General features: G+C 57.0%; 2 protein-coding genes and 1 long non-coding RNA gene across 4 annotated transcripts; 2 read left to right on the top strand and 1 right to left on the bottom strand.

The window, feature by feature from the left end:
• Nucleotides 1-452: 452 nt before the first annotated feature.
• On the top strand, nucleotides 453-2,485 carry ID3 (inhibitor of DNA binding 3). 2 transcript variants are annotated; one of them, XM_072917913.1, is made up of 3 exons: nucleotides 453-1,079; nucleotides 1,281-1,352; nucleotides 1,848-2,485. In XM_072917913.1, the coding sequence occupies exons 1-2, from the start codon at nucleotides 759-761 to the stop codon at nucleotides 1,335-1,337; spliced, it is 378 nt and encodes a 125-aa protein (XP_072774014.1). In that variant the 5' UTR covers nucleotides 453-758; the 3' UTR covers nucleotides 1,338-1,352; nucleotides 1,848-2,485. The 2 variants fall into 2 exon arrangements, with proteins under 2 accessions (XP_072774014.1, XP_030146347.1); XM_030290487.4 differs by having other exon boundaries at nucleotides 463-1,079; nucleotides 1,841-2,485.
• On the bottom strand, nucleotides 2,187-5,216 carry LOC105758793 (uncharacterized). The gene is made up of 5 exons (XR_012051847.1): nucleotides 4,865-5,216; nucleotides 4,742-4,775; nucleotides 4,629-4,657; nucleotides 3,594-3,678; nucleotides 2,187-2,761 (listed from the first exon to the last, which is right to left on the bottom strand). It is a non-coding gene; the product is annotated as an uncharacterized lncRNA (long non-coding RNA).
• Nucleotides 5,217-8,314: 3,098 nt separating this feature from the next.
• Nucleotides 8,315-16,778, top strand: E2F2 (E2F transcription factor 2). The gene is made up of 6 exons (XM_030290476.4): nucleotides 8,315-8,951; nucleotides 13,787-13,874; nucleotides 14,235-14,454; nucleotides 14,556-14,714; nucleotides 14,881-14,995; nucleotides 15,237-16,778. Exons 1-6 carry the CDS (start codon nucleotides 8,667-8,669, stop codon nucleotides 15,720-15,722), a joined length of 1,353 nt encoding a protein of 450 aa, XP_030146336.4. The 5' UTR covers nucleotides 8,315-8,666; the 3' UTR covers nucleotides 15,723-16,778.
• The last annotated feature ends 1,624 nt before the right edge of the window (nucleotides 16,779-18,402 follow it).

The raw sequence follows: 18,402 nt of genomic DNA, 5'->3' as shown, positions 1-18,402 counted from the left end.
CCTCAGTTTTACCGCAATTAATTTTTTTCTGCTGGTCACAAGATAATTCCTGACGCCAGAAAGTCTGGAGGTCAGATGAGAAGCGGATTGAGGAAAAGGGCGGCACTAATTTCCTTGAAACAGGGCGGTTGAGGGGTGGGAAACCCCATCACCCTGTCTAAAAATAGGGGGAATTCACTGGGAAGGGGAGTGGGACAGTTTGGGGGTGCTAGGGTGTTGAAGGGGTATGGGGGGGGATAATCCCCAAGATGTTTGGGGGGATTCTGGCCAATTGGGAGGAGGACTTTCGTGGTCCTGTCATCCCCCGTCGGGCCACTCTGGCCATCAAGGGTCAATCTGGGGGGCTGGGGGAGGAGTGAGGTATGGGGGTTTAAGACTTCATTTACGTGTAGGGGCGGAGTTTGATGCTTCATTGAGACTCGGAGGCGGGGTTTAGGGATTCGTTTACATAAAAGGGAAGAGATTAATGGTTATTTTACATAAAAGGGGGTTGTGTTGTTCACAATTTGCATATAGTGGGCGCGGTCAAGTGGCGCTGCCTAGATAAAGGCGGCGCGTGTGCTTCCCCCTCGTTCCCAAACCCTCTCCGGTCTGCTAGCGAAGTACAGAAGTTTGGGGTCCAAAGGGTGCGAGTTAAAGCTCTCAGAGCTGCCCTCTTTGGCGGTCTGGTCTCAGAGGTCCCAGCAAAACCCCCGCTGCCGCGACAGCCCCTGAGGCATCCCCCCGTCCTGCATCCCCAGAGCTGCTGTGAGCCCACCATGAAAGCCATCAGCCCGGTGCGCTCCGTCCGGAGCTGCTACGAGGCCGTTTGCTGCCTCTCGGAGCAGAGTTTAGCCATCGCCCGGGGCAGCCACAACAAGAGCCCGGCCTTGGAAGAGCCCATGAACTTGCTCTACGATATGAACGACTGCTATTCCAAATTGCGGGAGCTGGTGCCGGGCATCCCTCAAGGCACCAAGGTGAGCCAGGTGGAGATCCTGCAGCACGTCATAGACTACATCTTCGACCTCCAGATCGTGCTGGAGGAGGGGTCCAAGGGCCGCGATCCCTCCTCCGAGGCCACCCTACTTTCCCTTAAGGTAAGGGTCTCTTCGGACTGGGGGCTAGGTTTCTCGATTTGGGGAGAGAGGATGTGTTAGGTTGGAGCTGATAACAAGTCGGGGCGGGGGTGCTGCTGGGTCCCCGAGTGTGTTGGTGGGTCCTGTCACGGTGGGGAATGGGGAGGATTGGGAACCACCAGCCCCCTGGGTGATCTTAAGCCCTGTTCTTTCTCTCCGCAGGCGGCTGAACTCGCCTCAGAACTCCGCACCAAAGACGAGAGAAGTTTGTGTCACTAACGCCACCTCCACCAGGTGAGTGTTGCCCCCAATTACCACCGCCACCACCATCCACAGCCCAGTCCTCCCCATATGCCCACACCCCAGGCGGCATCTCGGGGCCCCCTCCTGCCCTCCAGCATCAAAATCCCTGGGGGACCGACCCCCAGCAACTTATGCTCCCCTCTCCCTAATTTCCCGTCGCACCCCAGTTTTTCCCCACCTGCACCTCAGTCGACCTCCCCGACCCACCATCGATACCGATCCAAATAACGCAGACCGGTGCTCCCCCTTTCTGCAATCCCCCCCAATCTCTTACCTGAACCCCAGTCCCAACCAGCACCAACCCACCCTCAGCATCTCCAAGCGGGAGCCAGATACAGTCCCGAAGAACTTAGTTTCCTGGCTCCCAACCTCTCTCCCCAAATTTCCATCCCCAGCTCCACTTACCACCAAACTAATTACCACTATTATTTTTTTCTCCTCCCTCCCCCTCTGTTCTCTCACCTCCCGGTGCCAATTAGCAAACAGAGCAGCGAGCGTCGGTTCCTGGTTCGTTATCAGCCGGAGGTAAATAGCAGCTTCCTCCGTGGCGCCGGGCTGTCTGTGACCTGCGGGCCCGCATCGCCTCCCCCGGGCCCGCATCGCCTCCCCCGGGCCCGCATCGCCTCCCCCGGGCCCCGCATCGCCTCCCCCGGGCCCGCATCGCCTCCCCCGGGCCCGCATCGCCTCCCCCGGGCCCCGCATCGCCTCCCCCGGGCCCCGGCACCGCCAGTGGGGAGCGGCTGGTTCCGACCCCCCGCCTTCCTCTGCCAGCATCCCACCTTGGGACCCCAATTCACATGAGATACTTTTAATGATAGACTGATGATGAAGCGCAGGTTGTCTGTATATTTTTGGATTATAGCAGCGAGTCCTTTTTTTTAAAGGTGTTTAATGAGATGGCGGGGTGGGATTTAGGGGGCTTTGGGGCGGGGGGACAAACATCCTCGATTATGAACTAAACTCTGGGGCTGTGGCCTCGTGTATTGTGGAGCTCTATACTAGAGTATAACTTTTTGTACCTTTTGTGCAGGAAGGTGATTTTCTGCGAACATGTCTTGTACTTGCTTTATAAACTTTTTATAAAAGTTACCATTTTTGCATAATAAAAGTCAATATAATTTTGATTGGTTTTTATCCTTCATCACTGGGATGGAGGGAGCTGGGGTGCACCTCTGAGTGGGAAAACCCCCTGGGCAGTGGGAGCCTCCCAGACTTCGATGGGAACTTCTAGGGTTACTGTAGGAATCTCCATAATTGTGTAATAGAAATGTCAGCTCAGGTATGGGAGGAATTAACCCTGGGCTGCCAGCTATTTTGTGTGCTGCTGTGCTCATCTGATATGGAAGGAGTGAAGATGAGATGCTGAGCCCCAGGGACCATCTAGAGGTGTAGCTGGAGCCCTGGGAAGAAGGGGAAAATACACTTTTTTCCACTTTTAGCCATGTGGAAATGAGCTGCTAGGTGCCCTGATGCTGGATTTGAGCTGCTGCGCTGGAAGGGGTGATGCTGCTCCGCCAGGATATACTCCATAGGGGTAGAGGAGTTTCTGGACTGCTTTTGCTGCCCCAGGTAGTATTGAGAGAGCAGTCCCTGCTTGGCCTGATCTCCTTGGAGTCAACACTGCAGGGAAGAGGTGTTGGGAGCAAAAATGCTTTTCCCTTCCCTTGGGTAATGCTGCGGTTTCCCTTTGGCCTAGGTGCAGAACAGATGTGACCCCGGGCTGGCTCAGCTGTGGAGCCAGATCATGCTCCCTGGGGAAGGTGCTGGCCTGCCTAGGATGAAGTTAAATTGACTTCACCCCCACCTGTAGCACCATCATCTTTATTCCCTGTGCTGGGCTCTGGTTTTGCTGCCATGGGCTTAGCCAGGCATGATGTGGGTTCTGCCCCGTGGCATTGGGGTGTCCCTAGGGTGCTGCAGCATCCAGGGGCAATGGGTTAAGGGCTGCATAATGGGAAGAGGAGGAGGAAGAAGACACAAGGGTCTCGGAGCACAGTCATACAAAGCTTCACCCACACACACTGGCTTCAGCCTCTATCCCAATGACAGAAAACAGGAGCTTGGGGTGCAGCTGGCACCTGCCAAACGTGTCTTGTCCATGGGCATTTCCACAGAGAAAAGCAGCACGTGGAGTTTCCGAAAAGCACCACCTGGTACAAGTGGATCACCAGCCCCTGGGAACTTTCCTCCCTCCTCCCAGCTCGATGTCCCAGGGCAGGGTATCCTCCGCACCTCTGGGTGGGGTAGGATGCAGTGACACGGGCTGTCCCGGCATGGTGAGAGGCAGGTGAAGGTGTCCATCCAGAAACCACTGCATCTGGGAACAGAACTGCTGTTATGGTCACAGCTAAAAATAAGCTTTTGCCATCTCCACTGGCTTTTGGCTCTGAAGGAAAAGGCAAGAGGGGGGTTACGGGTGAGTGTCCCCACATTCACCCCGGTGTCATGGTCCTCCAGCTGTGTGCCAGTGTTGATGTGCCAAAGGGAATTAAGTGGGATGGGTGGGAAAAGCATCCTGGGCATGAGCCAGGGGACAGGGATGAGTCTCGGTACCTGGAAGGTGGAGCTTCTTGCAGTGTGAGCACTCCGTCCCAGGTCCTAAGGGGTCCCTCATCAGAGATAATGGTGATGGAAATCCTGGACTCGTGGGAGCACTAATGAGCCTACTTTGGGACTGGAGTTACTGGGAGAAGTGGGGCTAGGCACTGATGGGGTGGGAAAAAAACAGTCCTGCTGGGGCTTTTTGGGTGGAAACGACACTGGGGAGGTGGAGGGGGACTCCAGTCCCCAGGGAGTGGAGGTGGACCGTGCCCCTGTCCCCTCTCAGGGATCAGGGCAGGGGATTCCCGAGGCCAGGGGTTGTCGGGGCTCGGCAGGCTGCAGGTTCGGTTCTAGTTCCCAAGAAGCCTCCCAGGGCCGTTACCTCCTCCCCCGTGGTGGATGGATCCCGGCATCTTGCCCAGAGCAGCTACCCCGACATTCCCAGACTCTGGCACAAGCCTTGCTCAGACCTCACTGGCTCCCTGGACTGGGTCGTCAGTTGCCAGTGCTTTCTTTGAAACCCCTGTCAAAAAAAAAAAAAAAAAAAAAAAAAAAAAAAACAACAAAAAAAACCAACCAACCAAACAAAAAACCACAACCCACTAAAAAATCCTAAAAAAACTGCTGGGACTGGGATTTACCTCAGGGGGCTGATGAGATGATTTACCCCGTGGGGCAGATGGGATTTACCTCGGGGCGAAGATTTACCCCATGCAGCAGATTTACCTTGGCTGTTGTGGGATGCCGATGTTTTCCTGGAAAACCCTGATTAAAAAAAAATAAGTAAAGAAAACGGGAAAAACACGCAGCTAAAAATAGCCACAGGGGCCGAGATTTACCTCAGGGAGAACAGCTGGAACGAGAAAAATGCTCCTGGCGGAGTAAGTCCGGCGTTACTTTTACCACCACAGCTACACTGCAGGGGTGCAGAAAAGGGGGTGAAGAGGGGAAAAAACTAATACCGGGGAGGAGGAGTGGTGAAGGTCGAGCTGCGGTGCCGGTGGCCCGTGATCCGGCTCGTTCGCCTCTTGGCAAGCGCCGCAGTCTGATGCAATCGCTGCGCTGACGGAGGCGGCGGTTCCCACCTGTATTTGCCATTGTGTGCCCGGAGCTGTTTGCAGGTGTTTGCTGGCGCCGCGCTGTCTGAGCCGCACTTCCCTCCTCCTCCTTCTCCTCCTCCTCCTCCTCCTCCTCCTCCTCCCGCTGCTGCCCCGGCCAAGGCCTGGCCCCGGCCCCCCCGCCCGGCTCCCCGCCAGCGCTGACACACACGCTGCGCGCACACGCGTGACCTTGGCCAGGCGCGCTCACGCACATGTGTACTCACATACACACGTGTGGTATGCACACGCACATATGTACTCACATACACCCACTGACACGTGTGGTATGCACACACACATGTGTACTCACATACACACGTGTGGTATGAGCATATTCACGTGTGTGTGCATGTATGCACGCACGACTGTGCATTTGCACACACCTGTGTGCACGTACACACGTGTTTACAAACAGTGACACGTGCACGCTCACACGGGCAGATATGCATACATGACTGTTTTCGGTTACACACAGCTATCTGCACTCACACACGTGTGTTCAGATGCTGATATGTGTCTGGGCACACTCACACGCATTTACACCCATGCCCATGTATACTTACAATATGCCTACAGGCACTGACACCGGTCTGCGCACACTTAAAATACGTGCACACATATGTATGTGGTGTGTGCATGTATACATGCCTGTGTGCACTTACACACGTGTGCGTGTATGCACAGGAGGGCTCATCCTGCAAACCAACCTGTGTAGGGCCTCAGCACGCCCTTGGTTGGAACTCCCAGAGATGCTGTGGAATCAGAGAAAGCTATTCCTGCTCCCTCCCCACCCCCGTGGAGACCACCCTCCGCCGTGGTAGCCAACTCGCTTGCTCCTGTCAGCCCTTGTCTTCCCTCTCGCACAGTTACATCGGGGCTTTGTCCCACGGTGGCACAGAGGCTCCGCGCACGCCCCAAAATCTGCAGGGACGACGTGGGTGGAGCCGGAGCGGTCCGGGCTCCGCGGCCGCGACTCGCTGCTGCCGTCTCCAGGACGGAGGAAGAAGAGCCCGACTCACCGGGAAGGTTCTCCCCTCGGGAAGAACTGGGATTTCAGATTTCCTCTGGTGTACCCTTGGAAACGACCAAGATTTCCCCCGATGCCTATCCCGGCAAGAATGGGGATGTCCTCTGGTGTTCCCCTTGTGAAGGACCAGGACCTTCTCTGGTGCCCTTCCAGAAGGGACTGGGACCTCCTCTGTTGCTCCCTTTCCAGGCACAGGAATGTGTGCCATTGGGCTGTGGAGGCTGCTGGCTACCTGTGGCCCGTCACAGGCTCCCGGGACAGTTGTTCCTCCCATCCTGGGCGGAGCCACAGGGCATCAGCACCCCTTGTACACCTCTCTCCTGGGAATGTTCCTTGGGGAGGAGCATTAGGGGATGGGATCTCATTTGGGGTCCACAGCCCAGCTTCATCAGCCCCCTGCTTCTGGGGTTGACTATACCCTCCTTGTGCTCTACATCCTGATGAGGTCCCTCATCTCCAAGCTGAATATGCAAAAGATTTTCCAGATCCTGAGGTGAACAATGGTGTGGGGGCTGTACTCGTAAGCTTCTGGTGGTGCCTTCATGGTTTGGGCAGAGATGCAGTGGCTGAGGGGATGAGGACCAACAAGTTTTCCCACCTTCTGGGTCAGTCCTTACCCTAGTGAGGTCACACTAACAACATGTGGGGATGTCACCTCTGCTTTGTCCAAACTGGAGGAGTTCAGGACGCAAGCTGCCAGGCCCTCCCCATACTCCAATGTCCTTATCCCAAGGGTCACCCACTGGAGCGAGCCCAAGTCAGGCAATTGACACAAATTTATCCACTCTGCCGGGCATGGCCTTGTCTTTGTGCACTGGGATGGAGACAGCAGTTGCCTTCTTCCCACAGAGAGGAAGAAGAAGGTCTGGGTGGATTGATTTGCCAGGTTCAGCCACACTCCTGGCACAGGGGTTGCCCAGCTGGGGTAGCATCGCTGCTGCCAGGCCTTTTGTTCTGCCTCAAAGTCTCACATGGTGGGAGGCAAATGTCTCCCCTTGATCCAAGGCTCCTGGCACACTTCTGGGTGTCTCTCCCAGCTGAGTTGGAGTCTGGAGGTCTGGTGTCCTTCCTCATCCACAGCAGAGGCCATCTGTCTGTATTCCAGGAGGCTTCTTCACACGAAAGTCCACCTCTGCACATGATTATCCTTATCCCAGACCTGAGCATGGAGTTGGCTCTTCCTGAAGAGGAGAGTGATGGAGAGAACAATGGGGAGCAATGAATGGACAGAGGCAACCAGGGAATGGAGAGGGATCAGGGAATGGAGAGGAGCCAAGGGACAGAGATGAACAACGTGATGGAGAGGAGCCAAGGGACAAAGAGAAACCAACTGCTGTGGCTTGGTGGCCTCAGCAAAATTAAAGCCTGGCCTGTCTCAGTGACCCTGGCCTGTGTCAGTGGCTGTGGTGGCCTTTTACTGGTGCCAGTAAGGGTCAGAGTTGCCCTCGCTCAGGGGTTTGCCATTGCCTTGATGATTCCTGTTACTGCTGCACTCTGAAATACCCAGGCTAGCTTGGGTGCCCTTATGCTCTTTTTCTCCCTCCACTCTGTTAGAAAGACCTGGTGCATTCCAAGGACATGCGTGGGATGCATGTGGAGCAATGTGTGGCAGGTTGAATGAACTAAGAGTGAACCAAGGGCCAAATCTCCTCATGCTGACCCCTCTGAGATCCCTGCCCTCCCCCAACAGCACTGTCCCCTGTCTGCAGCGTGGGGAGGTGCCAGACAGCCTCTGGTTGGTGGAAGCCAAAATTTTTATTTTAAAAAGATGCAGCTCCCTCTCCCCTACCCTGGGCTGCTGTAACTGGGGATAGGGGTGGGGGAATGACGGGAAGGGTGTGATGAGGATGATAAGATGAGGACTGGGGCTTGATGAAGATAAAAGGATGATGAGGAATGCGGGATGACGGGGTTGGAGGATCACAGCCCCCAGGTTAGGCCCCACCAGATTGATAGGGGGGGTTATCTTCTAAAAAATAACGATAATAAATAACGATAATAAACAAGTAACAATACTAAATAGTCCGGATCCCCGCGCAAAAGCCCCCCAACCCAAAACAGCGCCCCCACCCCCACCGGGTGGGCTCAAGAAGGACCCGCCCCTCATTTGCATACGTGGCCCCGCCCACCGCCGCCGCTGTGACGCCCCTCCCCGCGCGGCGCCAAGAGGCGGGGCCAGGGCGGCGCCAGCCAATCAGCGCGCGGCGTTTTCCGCGCGAATTCCGAATTTCGCGGTACGGGTTTTGGCGCTTAAAAAAAAAAAACCGGAAAAAAAAAAAAAAAAAGAAAAGAAGTGCTCGGGGCCGGGCGCGATCGGGCGAGAGTGGAGCCGGGCACGGGGGTCCCGGCCCAGACGGGGCCGCTCTCCGCTCGCCCCGGCCCCATACGGGCCCAGTGCGGCAGATTTTTGGGGCCAAAAGCGAATTTTCCACGGTTTTCGGCGGTATCGCCGCCGCGTTCTTCTCTGCGGGTTTTTCGGGGGGAATCTGGGGACCGGCCGGTGGCACCGCCTGCCGGAACGCCTCCCCACTCTCCCAAAATGCCACGGCTGAGACTGTGACCCCACTCCCGGCTACGGAATCGCGGGGTGCTTCTTACCCCCCTCCCCGGGCCGGGCTTCTCAGAAAGGACTTTGCAATGCTGCGGCTCCCCAGGGGAGTGTCCCCCGCCCCGGGGAGGGGGGGTACCGCCCTCCCGCCCCCCCCTCCCCACCAACACCCGAAGAAGGTCATGTCAATGATGGTCTCCTGTGATCCGGGGGCTTCCAGCCTGGGTACACCCCCGTTATCCACTGGCTGTTTCACCCAAGTCAACACGCCAGCGGCTGTCAGTGCCCCCGCTTCACAGGGCAGGTGCCTCTGTGACACCCCCCAAGGCCCCGAGCTCAGGACCCTCTGTTCAGCCTCGGCGGGACGGCTGCCGGTAAGATACCTGCATCCCGTCTCTTCCTCGGGTATTGCTTCAGGGGCACGGGAGGTTGGCGATGGTGCTGGGTGGGGAGCAAAGGGTGGGTGACCTCAGCATGTACATCCGCCTCCCATATTTTGCAGCTTATATTGGAATCTGCACCCTCTAATGTGTCTTTCTGGGAGTGGGGGAGGGTGAGGTCTGAAATCAGAAGTCGCAGTGAAATGGCTCAGATGTTTCTCAACTTCCCTTCGCCCCTGCGTGCCTGCGGCTCCAGCTTCCACTTTTTGGCCTTTTTCGGCCTCATTTCCTCTCTCCAGCTTGCAAAAAGTCCAGGTTGTGCCTCAACACCCGGTCAGCAATCCCAGGCCCTTTGAGAAGCCCTTTCTATGGTGGGGAAATGAGGAATGGGTACAGGCACCCCCCTGCCCACTGGCTCTCCCCACTTTAGGGCTGTGACCCATCACCCGGGGAGGTGAGGTGACGGGGAACAGGGGCGCTGTCTAACCTTTGTTCCTTCCCGTGCTACAGTGGGGCTGGAAATAGCTGTTTTTAGGGGAGGGGGTCTCATCCACCATGGATCACCTCAAGGCTTTATAGCTCAGACCCTGATGCTGGGAGTTGTGTAGAGGGTTGCTGTCCCATATCCCTGCCGCCAAGCTGTGGGGTCACAGCTCTGTTTATAAAGCCCAACACTAAGCTACAAAGCTACCCCTAGCAGGGAAAGTGAGGCACAAGTCGGGTGCTGGCCCCATGCCCATTGTCAGGGCACACGGGAAGCTCTACCCAGCCTGTCCCTGCTCCCGGAGGAGTTGGCAGTGGCGGCGGCCCTGCCAGCAGCTGGCATTTAATTCCTGCCTGCTTCAGCCTGGGCACACATCCAGCCCTTACTGTGAGCCTCTGTTTTCCTCGGTCCTGGGAGGGATCCCAGACCCTGCTAACACTGATTTAGTGTTCCCAAAGCTTAATTTATTTATTTATTCCTCTCCTCCCCCCTCTCCCCCTTCCCAATCCCTGATGCTTGGTGCCAGCTGGGGACATTGCCACTGCAGAGGGAGAGGGAGTCTCTTTGCTTCCCCCTTTGTGCCATGGTTGGGGGGCTGGATGCGGCTGTTTAGAGTCCCATCCTGAGGGACTTTGGGACCACCTGTCTCCTCTCTAGCCTCTTTGTCTCCGAACCACATGATACATCCTGCACTGCCAGGATCTGTTGTTTAAGAAGACACCATCATTGCTACCTTTCCCTTAAAAACACCCCACATACTCCCAATACAATTTCTGTGGATGTGCAGAGCTGGTTTTGGGCTAGTGGCCCCTTTGTCGTCATCATCATCACCCACTCCAGTGCTCAGGGTGCTCCTTCCTGCTGCTGTCCCCTAAATGTGGCTGGAGAGGTTGGGGTGGTCTTATGGTACACCTGGGGACATGAAGTGTTATAAAAAGATAACATGAAGTGCTTGTCCTTAAGTGACATCTGGGGTTAAGAGGTTTTGGGCTAATGGCCTCTTTGTCATTACCACCCTCATCACCCACACAAGGAGATGTTCCGCATGCTGCTGCCTGCAACGGTCCCTAGAACAGGGTCTGCAGGCTCGTGTGACAATTGAGGACATGACTTGCTCCTCTCTTCCCCCCTTGGTGGCTTGCAAGAGGCATTCCCACCTCTCCCCATTTCCCGCTGCCATTATCCCGTTCGTGGTGCTGAAGATATTATTTCCAGCCCTGACAGCTGGGGTTCCTGCCGCTCACACCCTGTTTATGGCACAACCTTTGTGTGCAGAGCCGAGGCAATCAGATACCAGCGTTTCCTCCCAGTTCCCAAGCAGGGCAATTGTGGCCGCTCCTACCGGCTTTGTGCCACATGAGTGATCTGAGATCACATGGAGGAGCCTATCACCCTGCGGGAAAGCAGAATGAGTTTTCTCTCACCATCCAAAAAAGCCTTAAATTTCCCATACTCTCCAATTTGAGGGTTCTGGAGTAATTAAATGTGTTTTCCTCCAGGGAAAAATGTGTATTTTGGAGTGGTTTTAGCCCATGCCAATCCCATCATCAGCATTTGCCCACCTATGGTCTCCATAGGGATTTAGGACTATGCAAGAGCACTGGAGGGAGGGGTGTTTCTGCCGTGGGATCCCAGCTCCCCACCCTGAATAGGGACAAGAGTCCTCTGTGGTTCTGAACGAGCTGGCAGGGCTGAGCCGTCCATGCAAAGAGCACCCAAGGCTGGCAGCCCCTGTGGGTGCTTGGTTATGGGAGAACCTGCTCAGCAGCACCCCAGATTCTACAGGGGTGGCATAATCCCATCCCACCTTGATACCATCAAAGTGTTTTCTGCATGGGCAACAGGGGGGATTTTGTGGGGAGGGTTAGAGATTGTAGGGAAGTAGTGTGCCCTTGGAGAGGGGCTTGTTTGGCTATGGCTTTTAAAGCCAGCTCCTCTCTACTGGGGAACATCTCCTGGGATGGGGCTGTTGGAAGGGATGCAAATGTTGGCTGCACCCCAGAGTAGGAAGCAGTACTTGGGGTGAGGCTACGGTCTTCCTCCCCAGTGCAGGGTGGTCTCACTGTCTCCCAAATCTGGGATCAGCCTCCATTCCCCTGTCTGCATCTCGTGGACTACTAGCCCTCAGCCGCCCCAAGGCAGTGGGGGCTGCACCTGTTGGGGTCTGACCCCACAGCAGCCCCTTAGCACGAGCCAGCAGCAGCATCCCGCAGTGCCCCTTGGCTCCCCGCCCGCCCCAAGCGCCCAGCCCCAGGCGCTGCGTTCCCACGCCCCGTGGGGGCGGTGGGCCTGGTAAAAGGGGGAACTAGGGGGAGCCCCGTAAAGGGCCGGGCAGAGCCCGGGCAAGCCCAGAGAAGGCAGCGGATGCTGCTGGAAGGGAGGGTTGGCAGGAGCAGCTCTCTGCGGGGGGGCTGAGGGGTGCTCTGATGCTTGGGCTGGGTGCAGGGTGTAGCCCCTGGCTCCAGGGCTGGGCTCAGGGCTGCTTGGCAGACAGAGCTGGCAGGGGGCCCAGCCTACCCCCTCACTGCCTTATATACACCTGAAATTTTGGGGTCAAGCCTGATTTCCCACCCCCACCACCATATTGCAAGTAGATAGTGTGTTCCCACGTCCTGGGGAGCCATGGCTGGGGGCTGGCAAGTGGCGTGGGGTGGTCCTGCTATGTCCTGGGAAGGGGATCTTTGGGTTTGGTCCCTGCTCTGCTACCTCCTCTGGTTCATCTCATCCCCTCCTTCCCCCAGTGCTGGTAGGGTGCTGGCAGCCCCTTGCTGTGCCCCACTCAGCTGTTGTGTGCCTAATCCTGTCCGGCTCAGGGGATGGCAGCTGGGTCACAGGAGGGAGCCCCTTGTCCATTGTCCCTTGCTGGTGGGTGCCAGAACTCAGGGTCCTGCCGCTGTCTGAGCCCTCCACCCCCCAAAACTGCACCTGGGGAAGCAGGGGTCCCCTTTTATCCCCTCCTACACATGGGGAAGGGGGATTCGGGGGCTTTGGAGGTGTGTGTAAACACCAGGACCTGCCGTGGGTTGCTCTGTGCCTCAGTTTCCCCATTGCTTGGGGTAGGTGGGGTGCAGCTGATCTCCCTTACAGCCATGGGATGGATGGGGTCTTACATGAGGCAGGTGTTTCCCATGTGCTTGGCATTCACCGCTGTGGTGCCGGCAGCTCCGGGGCAGATCCGGGGGCACGAGGCTGGGGTTGGAGGCAAGTTCACTGGGAAAAACCTGCTCAGAGAAGGGTGGGAGGGAACAGATTCCCACAGGAGCTCAGGACCAACCTGGCTCCCTCGGGGGGAGGAAAACAGCCCCTGGCGCCTCTCCTGCCAGCCCCCTCGGATGGGAACGCGGCCGAGGTGCCCAACCCTTCCCTGCAAAGTGCGCTGTGCTCCCAAGGGAGCCGCCGTCGGAGCCGGCACAGGGACCTGGGTGCCATGCGGGATGTACTAGGGGGGACCCTGTGGGACAGCCCGGCTTGGGAGCAGGTACTGGTGGGGGGTTGGGATGGGGCTGGGGGGCTGCTTTTTGCTGCTGAGCCAAAGCATTCCCCCCACAAATCACCCTGTGCATGTTTGTGGGTGTGAAGGGATCTGGGGGGTTTGTTTGCATTGATGAGGGGGGCGGCAGGGTTGGTGACACCCTCCAGTTCTCCTGTGAGTTTACTCTGCTGCATTTTTCCCTGGGTCCCTTCTGTCCAAATGCTGCTCAGGGTTCCTTGCTGGGGGTTTCAAGGAGCTGCTTGCCCTGGTGAGGAGACAGCAGGAGCAGGCATGTTTGTCTCCGCTCCCAGAACCCAGCATATCTCTCACCACAGTTTCCCTCCAGCTGGGTACATGTGTCCAGGGCATCCAGGCGTCCCTCGGGGCATGAACCTGGCTGGTCCCAGGTGTGCTGGTGGCAGCTGTGTACCCTTGGCTGCCTCAACCATCACCCTGTGGGAGGGAGGAAGTGAAATCCTACACCCCAGTGGGCCAGCTGGCAGGGTGGGAGGGTGAGAATCTGGCTTTGGAGCCACTGCATTCCCAGGGGTCAGCCTGTGGAGCCCTGCCAGGAGCTGGGGGTGAGGGGGAATCCCGGTGGGTTCCCTGTGACTGCCAGGGTGTTCAGGAAGTCCTGGGGGGTGACGGGACCCCTCATCTCCTCTCCATCCAGTTCTCCCAGTGGCCTCTCACATTGCTGGGTGCTGCTGTGCCCCTTCCCAGAAGGAGTATTGCAACTGGATGAGCCTCTTGCAGGATTCCCCCACCCCAGGATGTGGCACCCAAGGCTTGGCTGATGGCCCCCGGGGGATCTGGGGAACTCAGAGGGATGTCTGGCTTGGCCACAATGCAGGGTTTTCTCTCGTGCTCCAGGCCAAGAGGAAGCTGGACCTGGAGGGCCCTGAATTTCGCACGCCCAAGGGGAAGGGCTGGACACTGGGACAGGTTCCCAGCCCCAGGAGTAAGTGATGTGGGGTAAGATGGGGCAGGGGAAGCTGGGGGGAGCAGACCCCACTTCTCTTCCCTCTTAGAACCATGTCCCCTCTAGCACTACCTCATGTCACCTCCAGCCCATATCCCACACGAAGGAGAGGATGGGGAGGGTCTCTCAAGTCCATTCCAGTGATACCTCTGTCCCATGGACCTGGCTAAGGAGAGAGTGGGGAGATCTCTTGTCTCCAACCCTATGTAATCTCTGTTCCAGATCCGACACTAAAGAAAAGAAAACATGGTGTCTCACGTCTAGCCCCACGTCACCTCCATCCCACATCCCAAATTAAGGAGAGGATGGGGTGGGGGGGGGTCTCTTGTTTCCCCACAGCCCCCAGATCTCCTGGGGAGAAGACTCGCTACGACACCTCACTCGGGCTGCTCACCAAAAAATTCATCCGTTTGCTGAATGAGTCTCCTGACGGTGTTGTGGATCTGAACCAGGCTGCTGAGGTGCTGGAGGTCCAGAAACGTCGCATCTACGACATCACCAACGTGCTGGAAGGCATCCAGCTCATCCGCAAGAAATCCAAGAACCACATCCAGTGGATGTAAGTGACGGGACACAGGGATGGGGCAGGGTGGGAGACACGTGGCCTGGGGACATGTAGGCTGTGCTGTGCCATCACTCAGATGCCCTCTTCATTGGCAGGGGGACGGGGATCTTTGAGGATGTAGCAACGGTGGTGAAGCAACAAGTGCTGCGTGGGGAACTGGCCGAACTGGCTAGGACAGAGAGGATGCTGGACCAGCTCATGCAGGACTGTGCCCTGCAGATCCAGCAGCTGGCTGACAGTGAGACCAATCAGAGATATCCTTGCTGAGGGAGATGGGAGGGAGGGCAGGGTCTTGGTGGGCATCTCTCTGCGCCCCTTCTTCTCCAGTTGGATTCCCCTGGGCTTGGGGGTGTTTGGAGGGATGTGAGGGTTATGTCCTGCTTGCAGCCCCTCCTTTTCCTATACCTCGTCCCTGTCCACGCTGGCATATGTCACCTACCAGGACCTTCGTGCCATCAGCAGCTTCCAGGAGCAGACAGTGATTGCTGTGAAGGCTCCCCCTGAGACACAGCTGGAGGTGCCAGACTTCAGCCAGGTGTGTGTGGGTGCTGCTGGATCCATGCCACACTCGATGGGTCCCTCTGGAGTGTCCCAAGGACACAGCTCAGCATGACCCTGGGTGGTTTTGGGGTGTCTCCATGGGGCTGTTGGACCCTGAGCTGGTCCTTCAAGGGTTGCAATGTCCCAACTGGATCCCTCATGGATTGGGGCTAGTGGAGTGGGATATGGGTGACCTTCTGGGTGCCCCTTCTCTGAGCCTTACTCTGCCCTCCCAGGAGAACTTCCAGCTTTACCTGAAGAGCACCAATGGCCCCATCGAGGTATACCTCTGCCCAGAGGAGATCACGGAAGAAAGCCCCACCAAGGACCACCCTGTTCCCTCTGCTGCTACCTCCCCACAGGACCACTCCATACCCCTTTGCCTGATGAACAGCTCCCCATCAGCCACACAGCCACCCCACCCCCTCTCCCAGAGCTGGGGGGGCACAGGAACTCCTCTCTCACCCCTATCTCTGCCTCTCCCCATTCAGGGGGGACCCAGCTCACTGCTGGAGATGGAGCCTGGGCTCCTGGGCTCCCCTGCCCACCTTCTGCAGCAGACAGAGGACCAGCTGCCCTGCACCCCTTCCCACCTGGACTTGGGACCTTTCGTTACCTTCTCGCCCCCCTTGGAACAGGATGATTATCTCTGGGCACTTGAGGGCGAGGGTGTCACAGACCTCTTTGAGACATACGACCTGGGAGACCTGCTGAAGCACTGAGTGTCCCCCCAGTCCCCATTGCCTTTGTTCCCTCTGGCCACTTGTGTCCTGAGCATGTGGGATCTCTGTGGGGTGACTAGAGAGATTGGGTATGTTGGGGAGCAGGGTTTTCTGAGGATGGGGGCGAGAGGAGGCCTTGTGTTGCTCACTCTGTGTGGCTTCTCTGCACTGTCCTGGGTTGGTTGTCACCTCACTGGGCTCTGAGAGTGCCCTGTGATCCATCCAGGCCCGTTCCAGCATTCCCCAATAAATCCATGGGGCACCGACACTTCCCACCATAACCCCCCACCACTCTGGGGATGCTGGTGTACTGGGGGTGCCTTTGGGTGCCCCGCATGAGTTAGGGGTGCCCTTGGGTGGCCGAGAAACTTCTGCCCAGAATGTGCTGTGTCATGGTTTGGGGTCACTCCAGTTGCTCCTCAGTTAAACCGGTTCTTCATGGTCACAACAGGTCATTTCCAGTGGCATTTTCCCCACCATGGCTGGAATATCCTTAAAATACCATTGAGGCAGCAAAGCTGAAGTTACCTTTGGGTGAGGGAAGACTGAAGCTCACGTGGCTCCGGCAAATCTCTGGCCAGGACATGGAGCCATATTCCCTGAGGGGCTGCAGCCCCTCTGCCCCAGTCCACACCAGCTCCCTCCAGCCTCTTGGAGTTACTGGTGCTGGCAGTATCAAAACTGGAATGTACTGGGAAGAGGTATTCCTGGGGGAGGCAATGACCTGCAGAGAGGAGCTTGGGAAACAGCTTGGGACAAGCCCTGGGACATGGGGTAGGATAGGGCTTTTAATTGTGCCATTCTTTATTAAATATCTGTAATTTTTGCAGTGTATTTATCCGGGTTTCCCCTTTGGTGTAGGGCTGTCAGGGCTGGGAGGGGTTGGATTTGTCTGTGGGTGTATTTAAGTTGTCCTTCCTTGCGTTGTTGGTGCTCCTGTAGGTTGGCTCAAGAGACGGTGTGGGTGAGAATATATTTTGGCCTGGAAAAACTTGTGGCACTTGATGTTTTTTGCCCATGAGGGGTTGAAATAAAATAAAATTTTGGAGTTTTAAAGGGCTATTTTTCTCTAAGCAGCAAAATGTTGGAATGGTTTGGGTGGAGACAGGAGCTGAGCTGGTTTTGCTATTGTTTCCAGGGCCTGTTTAGGGGCTTTTAAACTGGCCAGCCTGCTCTGTAGGCACTTGTGGAGAAGGTGTTTGAGATGAAGGTTTGACTGGAGTGAGAAGAATGGGTCTGACCTGCTCAGATTGGTGATTTCCAGCCCAAATCTGCCTGGGATGAGCTTTTGCCTGAGCTAGAGCCTCTCTAACCAGGAATGTGGGAAAAGCCAGGGCTGGGGGCCAGCTCCCTATGGGTCTTGGGGCTGGATGGGCTTGGGCTTGTGCACCCCAATTTGGGGTCTGCAGAGGAAGATCCTGTAAGGTCCTTCCCCATGTGTCACACATGACTGGGGATGCCAGCAGTGCTGGTGGCAAAGTGATGGTCAGTGGTACCAGTGGATGTCCTGTGGCATGTGGTGGTGGGCAGTGGTACCCGAGTGATATCTGGTGGTACCCAGTGATGTCTGGTGGTACCTGATGTTCACTGGTACCAAATGATACCCGGTGGTACCCAGTGATGTCTGGTGGTACCTGGTGATGTCTCAAACCTGGGATCATGGCACATATTGGCATTGCATAATCTGGTGATGTGGAGGAGGAGGAGGAGGAGGAGAGGCCCGGGCCAGGTGAGCGGGCGAGGGGCACAGAGTCCACATTCCCCACGGGGACGGGTGTCCTACAGCCCGTAGCGGGATTTCCCTGTGCGATTTGTCCCTCCCCGGCCGCGCAGTGCCCAGGCCAGCCAGGAGATGGCGGGGCCACACCGGCCAAGGGGCCGGAGGCGCCCCTGGGGCAGCGGAGGGGGCACGGGGCTGCCTGCCTGCGGAGAGGCTCTTATCCCAAATCCCTCCTGCTCCACTCCTGCCTGGGCTGCAGCCTTTTAACCCTCTGTCTGCCAGAGCCCTGCCGAGGGAGATGTCTTGGGAGCTCGGCAGATGCTGGGTCCCCCCAAACGGGGGGAGGACAGCCCAAACCCTGTGCTCGCCTACTTGCCGGTGCCAGAGGGGTGGAACCCTTCAAGCGTAGCCGTTCACCCAAGGCTTGTGATGGCCCTTCCTGTACCCCAGTCCCTCTCAGCACCTCAGTAACAGCGTGTTAGAGGAGGGCTTGGGCTGGCCCTGGTTAGGCACAGACTTGAGTTTTACTGAGCCCCACTCCTGGCTCAGTAAAAGGGTCGAGAGTCTGATCCACGGTGGATGAGCGGTGCAAGGGGCATGGGGAGGGGTCTGCAAAGCCCCATTGCACCCATGTTGGCCTCTTGAATGGCAAACCAGCCCAAGTGAGGCTTTTTGCCCCTTTCTGTTCCAGTTTGTCACCAACCCCAGCCCTGCAGTCGGATTTGCTCTGTGTCTGTTCAACCTAATTGCCTGTTCCTGAGGTGTCCTGGCTTCCCCATCCTCAGTGAAGAGCAAATAAACAGGAATGGGACACCAAATTCCATTGAGAGGTGGACCGAGTGAGGGGACAGGAGAGGGAACAAGGAGGTCGCCTCCAGCAGGACAAAAAGCCAAAGGCTCCAGTAGTTATCCCCTGTCCAAGGACTGTCCGTCCCCTCGGGGTCCTAAGGAGGGCAAGGT

The sequence above is a fragment of the Taeniopygia guttata genome, chromosome 23 (assembly GCF_048771995.1).
Source record: "Taeniopygia guttata chromosome 23, bTaeGut7.mat, whole genome shotgun sequence".
NCBI classification, from domain to species: Eukaryota; Metazoa; Chordata; class Aves; order Passeriformes; family Estrildidae; genus Taeniopygia; species Taeniopygia guttata.
Note: the sequence above shows the minus strand (reverse complement) of the source record. Positions and strands in the feature narration are given on the sequence as shown.